The following is an 18,619-nucleotide window of genomic DNA, read 5'->3' as shown; positions in this document are numbered from 1 at the left end:
AATAATTACAAAAACAGATTTTAAATTTTAAAAGCTAAAACTAGAACTGTCTGAGCCATTCATATTGCCAGCATACCGTTACTTCTGAAGCTGCGGTAAATATCAGCAAGTGATCTTTGCAACCCATTTGCAAATGCATTACAAACTTAGAAGTGGTTTTATATCAGTGTATGCATTTTATCACTACTGTCATCACTTACTGCTGTGCTTTTGGTTCTTCGCCATAAGGCCGTAACGCATATACAACGGAACAGGTAAAAAAAACTTTATTGTCCTGGGTGCAACATTCTGTCTGGCATCCTAGTAAGGAATGACCTTCGACTATAGCAAATCAATTGTAGATGTTGCCAAGCAATTATGAGACGAGTATACAAGGAAATGCATTGCAGTTTTCGGAAACTACGAATTCATGCCACGGTTTCAAATAAATAGTGGGATAATCGACCTGAATATGCATCCCAATTAATTTGCAGCATCATCAATATAATTGCAAATTATGATTTTCCCAACAAATCGTATTATAAATTTTGTCTTCTCATCTATCATTTTGGCGACATAAGCTATGGGGAGGAGTACGGAAAGTGAATATAGTTTCATCTGTTCTAATGCATTAGAAATCCGTTTCGACTATACTGAAATCCGGTTCAACACACTGGAGCGTCAGCTATATCATCGTCTGGTGATCGATATGCACAAGTTTACTTTCATATCGAAAGTAATGATTGGATTTTGGGTCTTACTCGAAGAACAAGGATTTTACTATGTCATTAGAAATATATTGGGCAGTGATAATTCAACTCTGGAAGCAGTTTTCACCGAATCCGCTATATGTTTTTCTTTTATGGCCTTTACTTGGGGTTCACAACAAATGAATAACGGGGATGAACCATTTCTAGCGCAAGTAATCGATAAACCCCCAAAACGTAAGTTCTTTTACATTTACCGTGAATTCTTGTTGCGTCGCCTGGATATTATTATGAATCATGTCATTTCTGCAATATTTGACGAAATCGTCACGGAAGAATTGGAGAATTCCATGGTTCATTGTCAAAAATGCAACCAAGGTGGATTTCCTAAATCTGCTCAACTTGCACCTTGTCCATATTTATGGCCCATCAATCCATTAGCAAATCCGCATGGAACGGGCGAGCAGTGTGCATCTTCTAAGAATAAGAGATCCATGTTCTGTACATTCTCCAAGGGATATCCATTGAAGCGCATGGAAATAATTGATTTCTTTAACTCGGTTTGGGGTCCTGTGGTTGAAAACGTTGTGTTAGAACATTCCCCCCGTGGAGGCAACCCTGAGTTCTGTCGCATTATATTTAAACATGTCTCAGTTATTTCAAGCATACTTAATGGTGAGACGAAGGCCAAGTTTATCGTGAATGGAAAAGACCTATGGGTTCGATTATATGTGTAGAGGATGACTATGTAGTTGATTGATCCCTCCAAGTACTATGTATCCACTTTGTTAATTCATAATTATTATTACGCTTGGGTATGGCATTGGATACCCTTGTTCTCCTGTCGTCAACAGATTTCAAATGTGTTTCCCCTGTGGTTACAATAATTTACAGTTTTTTTTGTTTTTGTTTTGTTGGTATGAACCCAGATTCTACTGACCACAGATGAAAGAACAAAGCATGAAACAGATTTTGTTCTTCAAACAAACAAAGGGGACAATTATTTGTATGAATATGAATCCTTTGGCTTAGAATGCCTCCCTCTTACAGGTACAGCATTATTAGCACATTTCTAGACGAAGAGCCGAGGACTCTTGCAGGGATATGAGCTTAGATGGTATTTGGATAAAACCGTGTTTCCGCTATCAAATCTTTGGATGATGATTTTATTTTTGTTGTTTTTTATTTTGTTTCCGAATACTAAATAGGATTTAGAACGAACATCCTGCGTAGATGACAAAATCTATATGTTGGAAAAGTCTGTTAGATTCTTGTTGTCCTACATAATCTAACTTATTTGAGTCTACATTAATATCTGGATTGTAAAATGTGAGAAATGTCATTTCTCAGTAGAAGTAGAACTGAGTCATGTACGGATACTTTCCAATCGAACAGTATCTTATAAGGATTCTCTATAAATGGTGTATTCATATTCATTCTCACTGGAAATCGATTCTTATGGATTTTGCAAAACAGTGGATTTTCCAGTCTAATATTAGACCTTGCATTTTTTCCAACTTGGTTCGACCTCTTCACAGGTTTAGGATGTATGGGTCAGCTGATAGAGATAGTCGAAGACATAATTGGTTAGCAAAGATGATGGTCCATAACATTGAGTGGTCCCAAATGATTGGTGTGCCAGTACATTCTGGAATAATATCAGACGTTGATACTCGTTTTGGAGTCAAAACAAGAATCATGCTGTTGTGTAGGATGTGTGCAGTTATCTCAGGAAAAAAAGAAAAGGAAGATGTAGTAGTGTGGAAGATGAGATGAGCTCGTAGGAGTCCAAGCAGCGGCAGAATGGGGATCCGGAATTCATGTTAGCATGACATACCGGGCAGCAGCCGAAAGCAAACATTTAGCCGCAATCATTCTCTTCCCGCATAGAGATTACGCCAATAAAAAGGTATTGAATATTAGAACTACAGCTATTGACAGTCTTTCTGACTTTCGGCGGACAAACCCAAGTTACCAACCAACAATGTTCTTAACCCCATCCCGTTGCGTCATCTAAACTTTCACATGACAAGTTCAGCATCCGAGGAATTAAGGACAGTCAACTGTTCCTCCTCCAGCAATACAAATCCAAAAACTGATCATAAAAAAGAGAGCAGAAATCAACTATTTTTCGGCTCATGGTAGTGTACAATGTAGGACTTTAAGTTTAAGAGCATCTTTACAAGTTCCAACCATGTCTTTGTTCAATATGGGAAGTGGAGAAGAACATATAATACTATTAACAAACTACTACAAAAGATCTGTGCACAACAGTGGCAATACCAAAATGAAACTATTCATATATATTTCCTTTTTAAGATTAACAAAATTATCCAACTGCTGCTACATGTATTTCTCCTGTCAACCCCCAAAAACTAATAGAACCTCCCATCATCAACAGAAGCTTAATTTACAGAGCATATATCACCAGAACCATCCATGGGATCCACTTCATTCCTTCCGATGACCAACCATATTCGCCATCATCATTATCATCATCTAAGTTGAATCCAAGAAGTTTACAATCACCCAGGACATGGATATACCCGACAATGTATAACTGTTTTACCAATCTTAAAGCCAGGAACAACTGTAAACCCGACTCGAGGATCCACTATAAGAGACCCATCTTCCAACAAGAAAGCATCTTCAGCTACACTCTCCATATAAACATCAGAAAATCTACATCTGTTTCTCATCTGAAAGATCATAGCTTCGGGTTCGAAGGCAAACGCTAAACGATGAAGAACCCACACCCATTTCGCCATTTCAATAAACTCCGCAAAGAAACGAGTGTCCGGGTAACCACCAGTGTTCACAATATTTCTCTGATTCAAGTCACCAAACAGCGACAACTCCATCTTTGGGTGTACTAAAACAAGATACTTCTCATGGCAGAACTTCCCAAACTTGGGAAATTTACTGAGCAATTCGTTTGGTTTCATTGATTTTGTTTCTATGAATTGCTTGAAGAACTGATGAGGCTTCTTGCTAGTCTTGTGTCGACTTGGATGTGAGAAATTACTAAACTGGAATCCATCAAACATCATTCGGCAAACAAAAGCTTCGAACGCAAAGCAAACGTGATTGGATCTCGAGTAAACAACGTCAGGCTCGAAAGATTTAGCTGCGGCACTTAAATCCCACCCTGAAGATTTCATTTCACAAATCATTAGCTTGACAAAACTTCGAACTGATTTTACTGTTTGTCTCAAAACTGTAACAAAATGATTTGGATTCAACCCTGAAAAGTGAAGATCATCAGAAACAGAAACTGCTACTCCACTAGATTTCAATCTCTTTTCAAGAGATCTATTCAGTTTTTCAGATTCTTCAAGTTTCTCCTTCAGAAAATTAATATCAGAATCCTTAACCTTAATCTGAGTCTCCAACTGTCTCCTCATAATATCGTAAGTCTTTATTAAACCCTGCTGTTCTTGAATCTCGGCCAATAATATTGTAACCTGAGGAGATGGATCGATCTGTTTCTTCAAAAAGATTTGTTTCATTTCCGATAAACGTATCAACTCATCGATTAAAATCTCATCAACTGACTGAATTCCTTCTGAATCATACGGAGACTGATATACTTGTAACTGAGCATAAGCAGCTTTAATAGAAGAAATACTTGCGAAAAGCTTAGCTAATAAAGCATCCATTGAAGCTTTAATCCGTGCTTTCTCTTCATCTTCGTAAGAAAGTTTCATACGTACCTTATTAATCCGATCATCCTGGTTAATCCCAGATCCCCGAAATTTAATAGCCTTCGTGAACGAACGAACTAAGCCACTAACATTCGGCGCAGCATTAACTCTTTCTTGTTCCATCTCTAACACAAACACACAAAAAGATTAGTAATGGTGGCGCGGGAATTTTAGATGGAGGCGGGAAGAATGAAAAAAATGTACCAGTGTGTGGAAGGAATATTTGCAAGCTAAAAAACTTCAACAAATCCAAATTCTTGCACTAAAATCTCAATCAGGCACTAGGGAAAGACATTCTGTAATTGTGGGATCTGATTCCGTCTTCACGGGTTGTCAAAAAGGTACGTCTAACATTCTAAAAATTTAACAAACCAAAAAGCGTTGGATAATAGAACAAGCTACAGGCGTCAGGGTTGTAACACAACAACAACTGCTATAAATTTAAACAAAAGAAAAGGGCTAGAAACTTAGCACATAGAAATCAAACTGATGCAATGAGAGTAGGGTAGTATACAGGAGTACAAGATCTATACTACATAAAAAATACTGAGTGTATTAGTTAGAAAACTGGAATTATAATGAATCATAGATGTGGGAACCACTCATTTCTCTTTCCTTTGTTAACAATTAATCTATATGTATATATATTCACACACTATTCAAGGCCATCAACAAACCATCTTTTCGGATTGGCTTTATAGTAACTTCAAGATCATAGCCAAGTGGTTGGTTTTTTATTTTATTTTTACTTCTAAGAAATAGTTTTCTGGTTTCTTCTTTTGGGTTCTAAATGATGTTTAGGGACAATAAAAAACCTTGGAGAAGACAATCAACAAAACAAACCACCTCAAAACAAAGTAATATATAAAACTATACTTAGCATTATTCATACCCTAATAGAAAACATAATGGTTCTTAGATTTCACTCTATAAAAGGGATCTAGTATCTTACCCCTGATCTAATTCTTTTTGATTCAAGACCTAATATGAACTTATTAGAAGTCCCCCATGTGGGACTTGGGGTTCAAATTTTGTAGCCTGACGTGCTTACTTCTGTCTCATCCCTTTCAATCAAGCCCTTTTATGGGTGTACTGCGAGCAAGTTCCAGCTTGGATTCTTGACCAAAGATTTCACATTGTTCATAGTGTTGTTTGCTTAAACAATAATGTTATAAGCTGATTTGGGCAACACCGATAAGACTAGCACTGAAGTTTATGATATACTTCATGGTGGAGCCGCAAGAAAAGATTGTCGGATGACTGACCAAATTTAAATATGTAAGTCGACCAAATTTAAATATGTAAGCCGTTGAGTTGACCAGACTCTATATCTCTTCACTTATGCTATTAAGAGCTCTAAGTGGGTACCCTTACCTGTTTTATTTTCCCCATGAGTTGACAACAAATAGTCCCAAGCTTGTTTTATCAAAAGAGGGGATAAATTCCCAAAGCAACAAAGAAACAAACAGAATGAAATCTTCCCAACTTGATTTCCTAAAGGATACATCAACTCAGGTTACTTACTATGGCAAAAAAATTTCTAGGTTGAACCCTGTTCACTATCTAACAAAATATGCCAACAAAACAAAATGGGTTGGGGAATCATTGAGCCCATCCATCCGATTTATTCGGAATGTTTTGGCGCGTTCGTGGGAAGGTCTCTTATACAAAAACCTCCAGGAAAGTTAGCTGTGATTGAAAACAAATTCGAATTTTTTATACTAGACTAGATAATTTACATTGGAAAAACCCTACCTACAATATTCTTTCAATCAAGTTCTTCAAGAACAAAAATTATTCAATTTTGTAGACGCTTAGGGCCCAAACTTTGACAACCATCCAAACCGGAAAAAATGTAAACTAATTGGACTAAAAGAATAGCAATTAGCAACTTTCAAGCACGCCTATCGTTCAAAGTTTGGTCTAAAAGTATACATTACTAATGTGTTAATCTCAGACTTGATTATTGATATGCACCAGTAAATTACATAAAACTTTCTCGTTACATGCGTATTAAGAGTAATATAAAACTTTTACCTGTCCTATCATCAAAACTTACCTCGAATTATCAAAGGCCCTACTCACTCATTCTCATTAACATGGAACTAATGTTTAACTAAATTATTTACGTCATTTTTTAACTTTCAAATACCATAAAATGATCATATGAGGAACAATAATAAAAGATTACCGACCAAGAAAAAATCATTTTATAATTTTACTGATCACAAATTGTCATGAACCGTACACGTGGAAATTATCATACACCATGTAGGATGGAACCTGGTCCCACATTACACTTATCTTTATTTATGATTATGCTTAAAGTAGGTCCAACGATCTTCAATCTAACGTCTATATAGAGCCTACACTCATGATTATCATAGCAGGTCCCACCTGTGTGAATCAAACGTCTAAAAATGACTCAAAACTGATATGATTTCGGTGGTGGGTCCCATGTGTCTCAAGAAAGGAAATTCGTCTTTGAATAGACGTTTGCAGAGAAGACTGAAAACTGATGGGTGTGTTCGTACGTGTCTGACATAGGTAAAGTTTCTACTGTAGTCTAGGTGGTACTTAATGTACTATAGCAAGTTTATTAATTACTCTTACTGTTACGAATACAGTAATTGAATGACGCGTTAATAGGTAAAAAGTAAACATACCTTAAATTACGACTTTATCCTTGGTTTCTTCTAATTCATTTCACGTAGAATTCAAGAAATGGAGACGTTTAACCCTTAAAACCGTTTCTCTCGACTTTCCTCTGCCGGCCCCAGCTCTGTAACTTCAAATCCTGATCAAAATAGCAATAGATTTCATGAATAAATTAGAAGATATAGAGATTAAACCCGAAAATTCAATCTTTTCTGCTCAATCAAACGCTGTTGGGAGAAAGTTGAACACAGGAAAAGTTCAATCTGCCCTCTATTCAAACTTAAGAACACCAGAAAGGAGAAAAACTCACACAGAAACACCCTTTTATTTGTGATGCAAGAAAAGCCAAAAACTATTCAATAAATGTGTCTAAAACTTGCCAAAAATCATGGGTTTCTAAATTAAGGAACAAAAAATAAAAAGATACAATATTAGCATATTTCGATCACAAAAGGGTATTGGTTTTACATACCTTTCGAAGAAATAGTCTGATTAGCTATTTAGGAAATAAAAGAGAGGTATTTTTTGCTGATCGAATGACTTTGATCGATCACAAGAAGCAACAGGAGATGATTATAAATAACTTCCTCTACTGTTTCTCTGAGAATCAACAGTTTAGAGAGAGAATGCGAAAAGGTTTTGAGGAGGTGACGAGAGAGAGAGAAAGAGAGAGCGGGAACAAGTAAAACAGAGAAAATGTCTGAGACAACTGAACAGACGTTGGCAATACTCGAGAACATAAACAAACAGTAGGTTCAGTCAATTTTATAAGTTTGTTGTATTACTGTTTTACCCTTATGTTTTGGACCATATCTACGAAACCGCCGTATTAAATGAGTTGAGAAGAAATTATCTTACGCGCAGTATCTCAACGGTCAGGCTTGCTTGGATACTGATGGCTGTACACGTTTTAGATTTTGATTTTGATGGTTGTCTTTCTGGCGCAGTATGGACGGATTATCGTTTCTTGTGGGCAACCATTTCGTAATGTTTTGTCGACAAGGCCCAGCTAGAAGTGTGTATGTTGCCCACTCTTATTAAAAGGTTTTTCTATTCGCCACCCACCTAAAATGCTACCCCACTAATTCTATTACAGTTAGGGGTGAGCAAAAAAACTGGAACCGCGGATTTCATCCGCATCCGTCCATAAAATTATGGGTGAAATCCAATTTACAAGATCTATGGACCGGACACGGATGAGATTCTTGGATGGCTGTGATCACGATCCTTGACAGGGAGGAGTGTGGTGGCTACGGGCACAAACCTTAGAAGGAAGGAGTGTGGCGGCTACGACACGATCTTTGGAAGGAATAAGTGGCGTTGAAGCGGCTTCGGCTCTTGGAGAGGACGTTGAAGCGGAGCGCTCTGGAGAGAACGTTAAAGCGGAGCCGTTGTTGGAGAACGTTGAAGTGGAGCCGCTGTTGGAGAACGTTGAAGCGGAGCGACTTCTGGAGAGAACGTTGAAGCGTCTCCTGGAGAAAAACGTCGAAGCGACTTCTGGAAAAAACTCTAGTGAGGGCGCCATTAACCCTTGACTTCGAAAAACGACTTGGTACGATATGGTATATGGGAAGACGTCACAAATAGTGTTGGTCAGCAAGTAGCGTTTTTCTCCTCATGGTAAAGAATACGCTTCTTCTGTTTGATTTTCCCTTGCAACTCTCAAAGCCTTGACGGTTACAATGTTGAAGTCGGAGGATGCGTCAATCAGCGTGCTGTCAAACTCGACATCCTTCAAGTGAACAGTGGTTAGGAGTCCCCAGTTACATCTATCAATCGTGCTTTCCAGGAGAGGTTGGGGTTCGGTAACGGGTTCCCTAGCTGAAAACAGTTGCTTTCCTGATGCAGTGCGGTTGAGGGATGCAAATATGTCTTGACGTTGCGCCTTCGAAAAATACAGAATCTCACATAAATGTTTCATCATAAACTGCACGATTTTGTGGGCGAAGTCCCCAGAAATCATGCAGCTCCTGACGGGAAGAGGGTCTCTGTGAACTCAGGAGGGTTTCTGATTTTCTTTGCCCCTATTTTGGAGAGGTTGTTCCTGATCTTCACGTGTGATGAAATTGGATTTCTGATTCTTTTCAACTGGGCGTTTAGTGGTGTGGTTTTAAAAGAACCTACAACTTAGACCTTCAAGTATACAGGGTCAGTTGTAGTGAGTGAGGTAAGAAGGGGTTTGTCCTCAGGGACAAGGTGGGTGCTAAAGTTGCTTCTAATGGTATTTACTAACTGATTCTATGCAAGAGTAACACAATTGTTGTTTGGTTGGGTGTCGATACGACGAACATGATTGATAGTAACAGAAACAGTAAAGTAATATGCAAAGAAAGTAAATAGAGCAAATGATGAGAATGGTACTAGGGCCTTTGAGTCCACCACTAACTTATACTAGTTATTCTGCTCATAACACTAACCTTGTCCTTATAGCTGATAACAAAAGGGATGTCAATCCTCTGTATATCTAAGGTCACCTTGATATGAATGATTCAATCACAACTAAGGTATTTCTCCTAAGTATTAACTGTCTTTTCAGGGAACAGCTAATCAAAAGATCAATATATGGGATTAAGTATGAGTTGTAGTTCTTCAGCACAATATTATTCTAACTACAATGGACACATGGCATACACTGTGAAAGTAAAGTACTGAATTCCGAAGATTGAATTTTATTCTAAAACAATTAAGCACAACAAGGTTACTGCCATTAACAGGAATAACTAGTAGCAAACTAGGGCTTCATCTAAACCCTAGCAGGTGAATTTAGAACAAGATGAAGATGATGAAATCAAACATGAACTACTGCTTGGTGCGCCGGCTAGCCCGGGCATACCCAATTTCACACCCAAGACGTCAATTTATACATATAACAACTTTCCCCCAAAAACCCCTAAAACATTGAAATTAGGGTTTACCAAAAATTGAAATTAAGTTTTACCTAATCACTGAAAACACTTGAGAGCTTTGACCCATGCTTCCTCCTCGTCTTCTCCTGCTCCTTGTCTTGTCCATGTGCGTCTCTAGCTCGAGCTATCTTATCAACTCCTCACCTAGGGTTTTCTGAATAGAGGAGAAGGAAATAAAATAGCTGGCTAGAGGGTTGGTGGAAGTGATGGTGATGATGGGTTTTGGTAGTTGTTTGAATGGAGTGGTTGAGGAAGGTGGTGGTTGAGCTCGAGGTGGCGTAAGGTGGTGGTGATGGCAGAGTTTTCTCTGCAGACGGTGAGGGAGAAGATGAAGTCGATAGAATTGGAGAAGGGTGCGTTTGTTTTGCGGGTATAGGTGTTAGGTGTTGTAGTGTTGAGCGGTTGTAGCACATTCGATGTCCAGCAAAGATGATACGTTGGATGATCACATCTGGATTGAATCGAACGGCTAAGATGGAACAAGCTTGCAGCGACCATTGGATGCGTGATACAACAATTCTGACGGCTTAGATTGGAGTTAGGTACTATGATGTTTGACAAGAGCTTCAAGATTTTATGCTCGGTGATGAGGCGAACGTTGAATGATGTGATGGATCCAATCTGACGGCTCTCATGGAAATGGGTATGGATATTGGAAATGGATTTCGGTAAGGGTTTTGGGCCTTGGGTATGCCAAGCCCATATCTTCTTTAAGGACAATTCTTCCTTTTCAAGCCCACTTCTAGTTGATCCGGCTCTTGCAAACATCATTCTTCGCTGCCTTTCTGCGGGAGTCTTTGCCGTTTCTTTGCTCTTTTCGCTCCGTGAGTTAACCAGGCTTTATTTAGTACCTAAAAATGCAAAATTAATTAAGAAAAGTATTTATTCTTGAAAACAACGAAAACACAGAATATGGGATAAAATGGAGCGTTAATGCACAAAAGATGAGTTAAATGCCAATAAAAAGGGTGCAACTATATACAATATTTGACACTCATCAAATACCCCCAAACCTGAATTTTACTTGTCCTCAAGTAAAACAAAATTAAGGAAATCCTACCTATACCACTGTCGCTGGTCTCTCGATTGCATTTAGCAAATGTAATAAGCCTTTTAAACCACTAAGTGTCCCTAGTGGACGAGTTGAAGTCGCGTGAAGGTTTGCTTAGAACGTACCTACAAAGTTCTAGGACAAAATATAAACTCAGATTCCATGAAATGTGACATGTGCAAGACAGTAGAAGCTCACAGCAAAATGGAGATTTCAATCTAGCTATCAAAGGCACAATTCTAGCACTGATAACAAATAAAGACATGTGATAAGAATGTAAAGTGTATCTACCCATGTGTAAAGAAAGATCGGATGTTATGACTACTAATCACCAAGAGATAGTTTCTCAGGCTAAGAACAGAGGTCGAAATCTAGCTAGCTGTCCGGACTTTACGAGAATTGTGAATGAGTTGGAGGTATTTCACAATTACTCGCGTTGTACATCAATGGCATACACCCTTCCTTGCTTATAACAATAAAACAACAAAAGATGACTCTTATTTACATTGATTACTCTCTTTTATTTTTGGAACAAGAGAGGATGGAATTGATAAATACTTGATTTTTTTTTTGTTTTTTTTCTGATATTTTTCTGAATGTATACATCATTTTTTTATTTTTTTTTGAAAAGAATTATTTACAACATGGTAACTCTTTTGATACATGAGCAAAAAGAAACAAAAAAATTACATGACACTTTGCAAGAGGTAGACCTTTTTGATGCACCCAGTTAAATTCGATGGTTGTCTTTCTTAATGTAACCTCCACCTTCTATCCCAACCAACCAAACAACAAGCTAGTCAAGTTTCGTTCAGTATTCTAAAGTGATTGGCAACTAAAACTTCCGATAGAACACCTCAAGGATGAGGCTATACATGTATTGGTAGATCGTGCGCGTGCAAGTTTCTTATCACTATGTGAATTGTGCTAGAATCAGGGTGCCTAAATATCTAGACTAAGAATCCTTATGTTTACATATATGCACAAGAGTCAACATTTCAAGGTAAATGAGCTCCATTTTTATGTTTTTTTTCGAATTTTTTAATTTTTTTTTTTGATTTTTTGATTTTTTTTTGATTTTTTTTCAGAAAGAAAGAGTTCTATTTTTCGATTATAGCATGTTATCAAAGTATCTACTTTTCACCCCCAAACCTAAACTAAACATTGTCCTCAATGTTTCAAAAGATAAACATGATTATAACACCTACCATGAGAACGATGCTAAGTGTAGAAAAAGGAAAGAGATTACCGGATTTTGGCGAAAGCAAGTTTTGAACTCCATTATTCAAGGCAAAACCCAACAGTAACTCAGCTGAATTCACATTGGGTTAGCACAATATATACAAGAAACATATGATTCCACTAAACATTACCTACCAGATTATATACAAACAATTCACTATATACATACAGTCTAAAGAGTTGAGGATCAACCCAAAACACAAAGTGTTGAAACATAGACAGTTTCAAACAACTAAAATTGGACTGAAATGCGAGTGAGAGTGAAAAACCAGATGAATCACCCCCAAACCTATATTTTTCAACTGGTTTATTTTTTAGCACAAAATCTTTCAATTTTAGGGGTGCAGGATTCAAAAGGTCTAACTCAAAATGGACTTTTTGCGGGATGGGCAAAGAAATGTATTCCAATTGTGGCTCTTTAAAAATGTTGTATTTTGATGCAAAATAGTCCAAAAGGACTTGGGAGGCACACAGTTCCAATCCTAGGTTGGGAATTTTCAGAAAAGTTGGTTTAAAAGTCTTGTTACAAACCAAATCTAGGTTGGGTGGAATAATCTCAATATGCGATTTAGGTAAGAAAGTTGGTACTTCTAAGTTATTTTCATGGATAAGATCAATAGTACCAACACATACTTCCCCTAAATCAGAAATTGGTAAATCATGCTCACATTCACCAAACAAAACATCAAGACCTAAATCGGTATCATGATTTTCCGTAGTACTCAAATCAACATCGAAAGAAATAACATTTTGTGACTTAGGCAAGGAATCAGACACATCAAATTTGTTTTCATGCATATTAACATTAGTGTCTACAGAAGATTCAACTATTCCTATGTCATGCTCATCTTCGAAGAACAATTGTACAAGTACCATATCAATATCAAAATCATATGATTTGCTATGAGTATTAGAATAAACAACATTCATGAAGGTCGAGGGAGAGAAGCCATATGTTATTGAACCAAAAGGTTCCACAATATTTTCATGTTCTTCTAACATAACATCATTATCATCATAATCTTCATAATCATCATCATGGTAACATGCATATTGGTCCTCATTAACAGTGGTGGTGTCATTAGTCGATTCATGTTCCTCTAAATTAGGTTCATATTCAACATAACTTAAATGAATGGGACTAGACACTTCATTAGGGACAACATACATTTCTTCATGAATTTCCTCCTTTTGTAGGTGATGCAAAATCTGATCTAAATGCGCCTGAATTCGTGATATAGATCTAGCAGAATTTTGTTCACTGAGACTGAGAGCTTCTATGGTGGAGTCTAAATTCATGGGAGTACAAAATTCTTCATGTTCAAATTGTGGTGGTGATTGGTACATGTGTGCATGGTCATTGGGATCTATAAAATACTGATCGCAAACTTGGAAAGGTTGATTATGGTCCCAATGACTACCAGCCTCATAATATGTGGGCATTTCATAATTTGGATTTTCATAGTATCCTCTAGATTGCCTAAATTCATGCAAAATATCAAAATATTCATCCGGGTGGTCTAAACCACCACATAAGGTACAAGCATGCATTTCAGGTTGGCTAGGTTGATACATGTCTGAATAGTCATCAGGGTTTGCAAATTGAGGCTCATGACCTTGAAAAGGTTCATAATAATAATCCCTATAACTATTGACATTATGGAATGGGGGAGGATCACAATGTGAATCTGGCCCGTAAGCAAGTTCTCTAAGTGTTTTGTTTCCACTCTCCGAAGCAGACCAAAATCCAGACATGTTTTGTTTAACAACCACAAAAATCACAAAGAAGCAAGGCCCATACTTTGAGAAAAAAGGTAAGCCCAAAATTTTGGTTTTAGACTTTAAAGGTAAAGCCCATTTGGGATTTTTTGGTTTTAAATGGGAAATTAGTTTTAAATGGAAGCAATTCTTGGTTTTAATGGGTTAAGAGGGGCTTTTGATTCTGAAAATTTGGATTACAAGGCCCACAACTCAGTTTGAATGAAGTCCAGCAGAGAAGTTGTGAAAATTCTAGGCCCACTGTTTGGTTTTCAATGAAGCCCAGCTGAGCAATTTAGACAAAGCCCAAAAGTTTAATTTTAAACAGAAGCCCAAAGTTCAGTTTTGATTACAAAGCCCAAAGTTCAGTTTAAGTTTTAAGCCCACGGTTTAGTTACAAACTATAAGCCCACTCTTCAGTTAAACTACAAGCCCAGACTTCAGTTTGAAACAAAATTTAAACAATCCCACAAATTTAAACAAGCCCACAATTCAGGGATACACAACAAGCCCACAGAACTGTTTTGAGTTTAGGCTTACTGTTTTTAGGCTTACTCAAGCAAATGCAACAACCCAGTTGGGTCTTAGCCAAACCAATGCAGCACCACAGCTTATCCTGCTCCTTTTCTTTTCCTTTGCTTTGGCTTGAACAACAACACCACAGGTAGTATCACAAGCTTTTTGGCTCTCAGTGCACTGCTACTCCTTTCTCCTCCAGCTCTTTTGCCTTTGCAGCAGCAGCACCAACTACCTGACACTCACTGTGTGTGATCAGTACACAAAAAAGGCATGGAATGGTGGAAGCAAAATGAACAACTGCACAAAGCAGTGCAGTTAGAACTGCAGATGAGCAGGCAGTTTTCAGAGATAACACAATTTGTATTTGTGCAGCAGGAGCAAGTTGCAGATGCAATAGCAAGGTTACAGTCTCACAGAATGCAAATTACAAGAGTGCAGTTGGACATAGATGGAGATATTGCCAGTTACAGCACAACTCAGTTGAGATTGTCAGTTCAATTGGACTGAAACATAGCTAACAAGATGCAATGGTACAGTGGTTGACAGTATACCATTTCAAGTAAGCTTCAGGTGACAGAGTTACAGATGCAATATGGCCTAAATGGCTGAAATCTGAACTGTAACTGAGATTCTTATCAGTTCATAGAAGCATGAGCAGAATTAAGACACAAGTGTGCTTATCAGTTCAAATGTGCACAAGACACCAATCACAGAAATAAGCCAAAAGATGCAAGCTATGTTGCCAATACAGAGCAAGATGCTAAGATGCAAGTGTAATCAAGGATCAGATGGCACAATCTTTCAGAGGACAAGAAGGTTATAGGACACCAAATGCAGTTCACAGTGCCAGATGCAGTTGTACTGAGATGAAGTTACAGGTGCAGAACAGAATGATGTCAACTACACTAGCATGCTAGCACAGGACAAAAGTGACTAAATACAAGCTACAGAATGGGACTTAAATGCAGATGCACTTGAGATGCAGAACAGATATACAAGTTACAGATATGCAAATATTGAAAAACTAGTATGCATGGCATAGGACAAAATACTGGAGAGTATGCAGTTATGCACAAAGATGCAAGTGGAGCTAAAACAAGATGGATATACGATGAAGTGATGCAGAACTACAGCTAAGTATGCAAATACAGCTAAGTTAACAGAACAACAGATGATAGAATGATGCAGCTACAGATGCTCAGAATTGAAAAAATTAAAACTACATCTAAACTACATTATCAATAGCAAGAAGACACAAAAATTAAACACATATATACAGGGTGAAAAGTTGAAAATCAGTGAAGAAGGCAAAAGAAGCAAATACACCGTTACCGAGTCCCCGGCAGCGGCGCCAAAAACTTGGTGTGGTTTTAAAAGACGTCAATTTATACATATAACAACTTTCCCCCCAAAACCCCTAAAACAGTGAAATTAGGGTTTACCAAAAATTGAAATTAAGTTTTACCTAATCACTGAAAACACTTGAAAGCTTTGACCCATGCTTCCTCCTCGTCTTCTCCTGCTCCTTGTCTTGCTCCATGTGCGTCTCTAGCTCGAACTATCTTATCAACTCCTCACCTAAGGTTTCTGAATAGAGGAGAAGGAAATAAAATAGCTGGCTAGGGGGTTGGTGGAAGTGATGGTGATGATGGGTTTTGGTAGTTGTTTGAATGGAGTGGTTGAGGAAGGTGGTGGTTGAGCTCGAGGTGGCGTAAGGTGGTGGTGATGGCAGAGTTTTCTCTGCAGACGGTGAGGGAGAAGATGAAGTCAATAGAATTGGAGAAGGGTGCGTTTGTTTTGCGGTTATAGGTGTTAGGTGTTGTAGTGTTGAGCGGTTGTAGCAAATTCGATGTCCAGCGAAGATGATACGTTGGATGATCACATCTGGATTGAATCGAACGGCTAAGATGGAACAAGCTTGCAGCGACCATTGGATGCGTGATACAACAATTCTGACGGCTTAGATTGGAGTTAGGTACTATGATGTTTGACAAGAGCTTCAAAATTTGATGCTCGGTGATGAGGCGAACGTTGGATGATGTGATGGATCCAATCTGACGGCTCTCATGAAAATGGGTATGGATATTGGAAATGGATTCGGGTAAGGGTTTTGGGCCTTGGGTATTCCAAGCCCATATCTTCTTTAAGGACAATTCTTCCTCTTCAAGCCCACTTCTAGTTGATCCGGCTCTTGCAAACATCATTCTTCGCTGCCTTTCTGCGGGAGTCTTTACCGTTTCTTTGCTCTTTTTGCTCCGTGAGTTAACCAGGCTTTATTTAGTACCTAAAAATGCAAAATTAATTAATAAAAGTATTTATTCTTGAAAAAAACGAAAACACATAATATGGGATAAAATGGAGCGTTAATGCACAAAAGATGAGTTAAATGTCAATAAAAAGGGTGCAAATATATACAATATTTGGCACTCATCATTTAGGAGCAACGCGAGCCTATTCATATATATAGGCGTGTCCTGCTGAAGTGCTTGCGCCGGATGTTAAAAGTATTCCTTCTCAACTCCATCTGGGGTTGACGTGACTCTTGTAGCATCCGCTCGTTAGTGTCTTGAGGAAAATAGCTATGTCCTGCTGAGTTGTAGCCATGTCTGTCTGAGCCCTACGAGAACTTTTTTTCTTTCCATCAAATCAACAGTGGTAAGGGGAGGTTGGCTTCCCCTGGATCCTCCAGTATCTCGTCCTGGTGATGGAGTAGCAGCGGCTCTGGTAACGGTTGGAGATGTCAGACATGTAGAAACGTTGGGAGAGGCGGCAGCGGCTCTGGCGATCGGTGGTGTAACACCTGAAGGAACATTTTCCGCGTTGCTGATGTTGGAGGGTGGCGTATTAATGCCACTGGAAGGAGAGTTAGTACCAGGGATGATTCTAACGCTAGTGTTCTCAGGGTTTGTTGCTGATCCGGACCTAAGTTCTACCATCTTGATATCGTGTTGAAGAACGGTATTGGAAATTGGAAATTGATGTTGTAACCGAGAGACTAATATCCCATTGTGGTCGCCAATTGTTTGTGGGTGAAAACCGTTTCTGCTGATTTTGGTAATTTTGGGTGTCTGGGTGAGAAACGAATCTAAACGCTAAACAATGTACTGTACGGGAGTACTTTTGATTCAAGAGATCAATCTGTACAATCCTGGCCTAACCAAAAAATGGTCGTTCTAGGATTTCTTCGGTCACAAAGTGAAGGAGAAGGGTTGGTCTTAGGGAGGGAAACGAAGAAAGTGTTGAGACCAGAATAGTTGATTCTGGAAGTGTGGGCATTTTGCGACTTGTATCAGAAAGTTGAACTGTCTAGCTGAATGAGAAAGCTATCAGTTGATTTCTAGATGTGGTATTGTTTTCCGGACAAAACTTGTTGTTTGGTGGAAATAGGTGAGACCTATTTATACAAGTCATAGTGAAATGTACCCTGGTCTCGTAGGAAGTGGAAACGATTGAGTGGTGGAAGAAAAGAGTAACGTGTAACTGTCAGACGTTATGCTTCCATGATGAGGGAAGTGAATTTGTGTAACCTCCAGTCATTACGCTTCCATGATGAAGGAAATGAATTGTTTACACCGTTACTTTTCACCACCACTAATTATCTCATTTCATGACACTTTCTTGTAACAGGCGCATTGCACGCCGCATGCTGTAAACCGCCAGACCAATACACTGATGAACATCCCCCAATTTATGACATATTTTGATGCCTCGAGTATTTTTTTGGAAAACATGTAGCACTTTGCTACGTGTGGCAAGTTAAAATCTAGAGGCTTGTCGCAGGTAAATAGCATGTGATGCTAGGATCGTTTTGGATAGTCCCCTAACACTTGTCGCGAGCTTACCGGTTCGGTGGCGAACTTGGATGGCTGAGATTGCATCTCATGAAGAAGGATGGCCATTGATTATGGCCACATCTTGTTGTATAGCGAAGTGGTGTCGGCCACATGCTAGTGGCATGCCAGTGGCGTATCCATGCATAACGGCATGCCAATGGCGTAGCCGTGGCATAGCGGCATGCTAGTAGCCGTGGTATAGTGGTATGCCAGTGATGTTGCGGCATGGCCAAAGCGAAAAATTGGCTTCGTGGCCAAAGTT

The 18,619-nt window shown here is 38.6% G+C and overlaps 2 protein-coding genes across 3 annotated transcripts; one reads left to right on the top strand and one right to left on the bottom strand.

Moving 5' to 3' along the window:
- Positions 1 to 562: 562 nt before the first annotated feature.
- LOC113359524 lies at positions 563 to 1,423 on the top strand. The gene has a single exon (XM_026603141.1). The coding sequence runs from the start codon at positions 563 to 565 to the stop codon at positions 1,421 to 1,423; it is 861 nt and encodes a 286-aa protein (XP_026458926.1).
- A 1,359-nt stretch (positions 1,424 to 2,782) lies between these two features.
- LOC113356354 (protein GRAVITROPIC IN THE LIGHT 1-like) lies at positions 2,783 to 7,768 on the bottom strand. Of its 2 annotated transcripts, XM_026599467.1 has the most exons (3): positions 7,521 to 7,768; positions 7,057 to 7,187; positions 2,783 to 4,515 (listed from the first exon to the last, which is right to left on the bottom strand). In XM_026599467.1, exon 3 carries the CDS (start codon positions 4,511 to 4,513, stop codon positions 3,212 to 3,214), a length of 1,302 nt encoding a protein of 433 aa, XP_026455252.1. In that variant the 5' UTR covers positions 4,514 to 4,515; positions 7,057 to 7,187; positions 7,521 to 7,768; the 3' UTR covers positions 2,783 to 3,211. The 2 variants fall into 2 exon arrangements, with proteins under 2 accessions (XP_026455252.1, XP_026455253.1); XM_026599468.1 differs by lacking the exons at positions 7,057 to 7,187; positions 7,521 to 7,768 and adding an exon at positions 4,595 to 7,039.
- Positions 7,769 to 18,619: the final 10,851 nt, after the last annotated feature.

This window comes from Papaver somniferum, chromosome 3 (genome assembly GCF_003573695.1).
Source record: "Papaver somniferum cultivar HN1 chromosome 3, ASM357369v1, whole genome shotgun sequence".
Classification (NCBI taxonomy): Eukaryota; Viridiplantae; Streptophyta; class Magnoliopsida; order Ranunculales; family Papaveraceae; genus Papaver; species Papaver somniferum.
Note: the sequence above shows the minus strand (reverse complement) of the source record. Positions and strands in the feature narration are given on the sequence as shown.